The sequence below is a fragment of the Papilio xuthus genome, unplaced genomic scaffold (assembly GCF_000836235.2).
Source record: "Papilio xuthus unplaced genomic scaffold, Pxut_1.1 DF826949.1, whole genome shotgun sequence".
NCBI lineage: Eukaryota > Metazoa > Arthropoda > Insecta > Lepidoptera > Papilionidae > Papilio > Papilio xuthus.
This window is the reverse complement of record NW_013531700.1, coordinates 463,097-466,383: the sequence shown is the minus strand read 5'-3', so window position 1 is coordinate 466,383 and position 3,287 is coordinate 463,097. Positions and strand designations below refer to the sequence as shown.

Below are 3,287 nucleotides of genomic sequence, written 5' to 3'. Positions count from 1 at the left end.
ACCGGCACACGGACAAGTGGATCCACGTGAAGTGCGACTGCCAGGAGAGCTACAACGTCGTCTCTACGCGCGGAGAACTCAAGACCATCGACTCCGTGCCGCCGCTTCACAGGTACAATACCATCCATTACAGTTGCCACTGGTTTAAGTGTGTAAGAACTACTTAATTTGCTAAGTTAGGTAGAAAAAAAGAGGTCGATGTTGCATAACATGCGAGTTATTTTAAATTAATTCGTTTAAAATGTACCGATTGTCTTTATCGGATGTCGTTTACATATTCTCGCCACTAGATGGCGTTGCTACAATAGCTTACTTTGATATATTCTCGCCACTAGATGGCGTTGAAATAATACTTTACGTTGATTTACTCTTGCCACTAGATGGCATTGATAAAATAGCTTACGTTGATATATTCTCGCCACTAGATGGCGTTGAAATAATACTTTACGTTGATTTACTCTTGCCACTAGATGGCATTGATAAAATAGCTTACGTTGATATATTCTTGCCACTAGATGGCGTTGCATTATATGCGGATACGTCTAAATAACATGCTATGCTGATGGTTTCTTTTCCCCTTTTCGGATGTAAAAAGGACTTAACATAGTTGAAATTATTAGTTTAATTTTCTGTACCTCTAATATATTAAAAATAAATATTAAGTGATTAGTTGTATGTTTCCAGGCAAGTGATAATAGTGCTGACCCAGCTGGAGGGTAGCGGCGGCTTCAGCATCGCGCACCGGCTGACGCACCGGCTGGCGGGCGGTGCGCGGCTGCAGGACTGGGCGCCGCGAGCTGCTGACGAGCCGCACCACCGGCCCCCGCTGGCCAGGCGGCTGCACGGCCTGCACGCGCCGAGACTCATCACCTAGACCATCACCAGAAATACTAACCCTCGGACATATTGTGGACAAATATTTAATTAATTACATAGCGCACTTAGAACATCATTTTCTATAGAATAAGAGAAAGTGATTGAAGCGCTTCCAGGCCTTCATTTTTTTTATGGCGACATATAAAGATAACCAACATTTTACATAAAAATAACATTACTAACTAAATATATGTCCAGTCTATATTGTTTGATCAATATGAAATTGCAATATTTACTCTTAATTTATAAACCAATAAGGTTCAAATTTACTTACAATGTAACTGAAACAATCTCAAACCGGTAACATTGAAGTTTAAAAAGTTATATAAACGACTTTATTACGTAAGTATTAGCGTTCAAAATACCTTGTCAGCTATGATAACGATTTATGATTCGGTTCGTGATACAGTTAGGTTGGCACTTACGTTCTAAGTATTAAAATTTGAGTGATGTCACGAAGGAAAAAAATTGAATATTGTTTTTTAAGGCATCTAATAATGGAGATTATTACGAGAACAATTTTGTAGTCACAAATTATTATCAATCTAGTCAAAATCAAATAACCAGTGAAATATATGACTACTAAGCGAAATTAATTTTTGTTGTCTTTACATGTAAATTTATATTCCGACATTTAAAAATCAATTTCAGCATTTTATCACTCAAAATGTAATTTTTTAATCCACAAAACACATTTTTAAGAATTACTACATGTTTAAATCTAGGAAATCATTTTTTTAATTTTTAAAATTACAAAATATTTTTTTTAAAATTATTTGTTTATAATCTGATAATTTAATACATATAAAATATAAAATGCTGAAATTAAATCAAGAATATTAAATAAAAAACAAATACTATATTAAATTTACTCGATTTGATATTAGCAGTTGTAAAATTAGCGTTACAAAAATAGATTTAATTTTTCAATCATCAGTATAAATAAAATTTGTTAAATTAGACGAAAATAGACGGTATTTTTTCTACAATTCAAATGTGTTTTAGTAGTCCGATGTAAGTTTTCACTGTTTCAATACTTGTATTAAAACAAATCTCATACATTTCTACTAAAAAATAAAGTTTTAATGAAAGTATTCAGTGAAATTTAACTTATTAATAATGATTGACATTTGTATGAAGATGTTGGTGTATGTATTTGTATGGGACGTATGTTTTTGACAAAGCACTTTGCTATTTTTGACAATTAGATATAAGTCACCAGTACATAGTCATTATATAAGTCACCATGTTACTCTTTTATATGTTAAAATGTTCATACATAGATGTTACGAAGTTTTATTTTATGATAAAATTGCATGAAAGTTGTATGAAATGTTTGTATGGTATTCCAAAACTAACCGATGGTTTCTGAGACCAGAAACTGTGTATAAAACATATCGTCATATCTGTACAGAGATAACAATATTTTTATACCGAGATTTTGGTCTCAAAAACCTACAGTTAGTGCTATTGGTTTGGTTATAGTATGTCTTTCAATCTTGTAGAAAATTGACGTTTATTACAAATTTTCTCATATTTTTTTTTTAGTAAATAACTCGTTTATGGGACGTAGTTTCTTATTCTTTTAACAAGTTGTAGCCTGTGTGAGGAGGTTTAGAACCAGAGTGTCTATTATGAATATTCGTGAGAACGGTTTCGTAACGTTATCGATAAAATCTGTACAGCGCCATCTATCGGGCGTGAAGTACAAAAATTTTGTCGAGCATGTTACGCATTTACAACAAGTTTTAATTAATATTTGCATCAATTTCTCTGCAAGATTTGACGATATTCCGTCATTTTATATATTAGTTGTCAAAGTGTACTTTTGAGGTTAGGATTTTGGAGTAATTTCATGTTTGATATCCGTTCTTTGTATTTTCTAGCGTAATCAAGTCATTTTAGCGACGAAATTGTTACATTGATAGTGCAGGCATTTTTGTATGAATTGTTTGACTGTGCGTTTCCACTGCAGCTAGATGTATCGAAACATATTGTCATCCCTTACATTGTCATTGAAAACAACAGAGACGACTGCAGTTTGAATCCACAGTTGTAATAAAAAGTAGTTTGTCGCAAATAGGAATTGTAAATATAAGTGATAAATGCGTTTTGTAGATGTTAGGGAGACGCGAGGCTCTATATCCAGGGGTTGTCAACCTTTTTTTCACAAAATACACACTTTTCAATATTACTGTTTTAAATCGTTATCACAGGTAATGAAGTTATAATTTTTGGTACTGTTAAATTGCTGCCAGATAAATAAAAACATAATTTTAGATGATAAAATAGGATAAGAAAAGGTTGTCAACCCCTGGATAGACAGTTGGTTAATTTAAAAGCGACGCGTTGCATTGAATTGTATAAAAGACATATTTTTGAATGACACTTGAAGTAGGATTCTTTTTTTA

At 32.7% G+C, this 3,287-nt stretch overlaps 1 protein-coding gene across 1 annotated transcript in view; it reads left to right on the top strand.

Moving 5' to 3' along the window:
- Nucleotides 1-1,529, top strand: part of sol (small optic lobes) — a 12,523-nt gene extending 10,994 nt beyond the window's left edge. The window contains 2 exon segments of the mRNA XM_013315922.1: nt 2-112; nt 685-1,529. Coding sequence (XP_013171376.1) covers nt 2-112; nt 685-874 — 301 coding nt within the window. The 3' untranslated portion in view covers nt 875-1,529.
- The last annotated feature ends 1,758 nt before the right edge of the window (nt 1,530-3,287 follow it).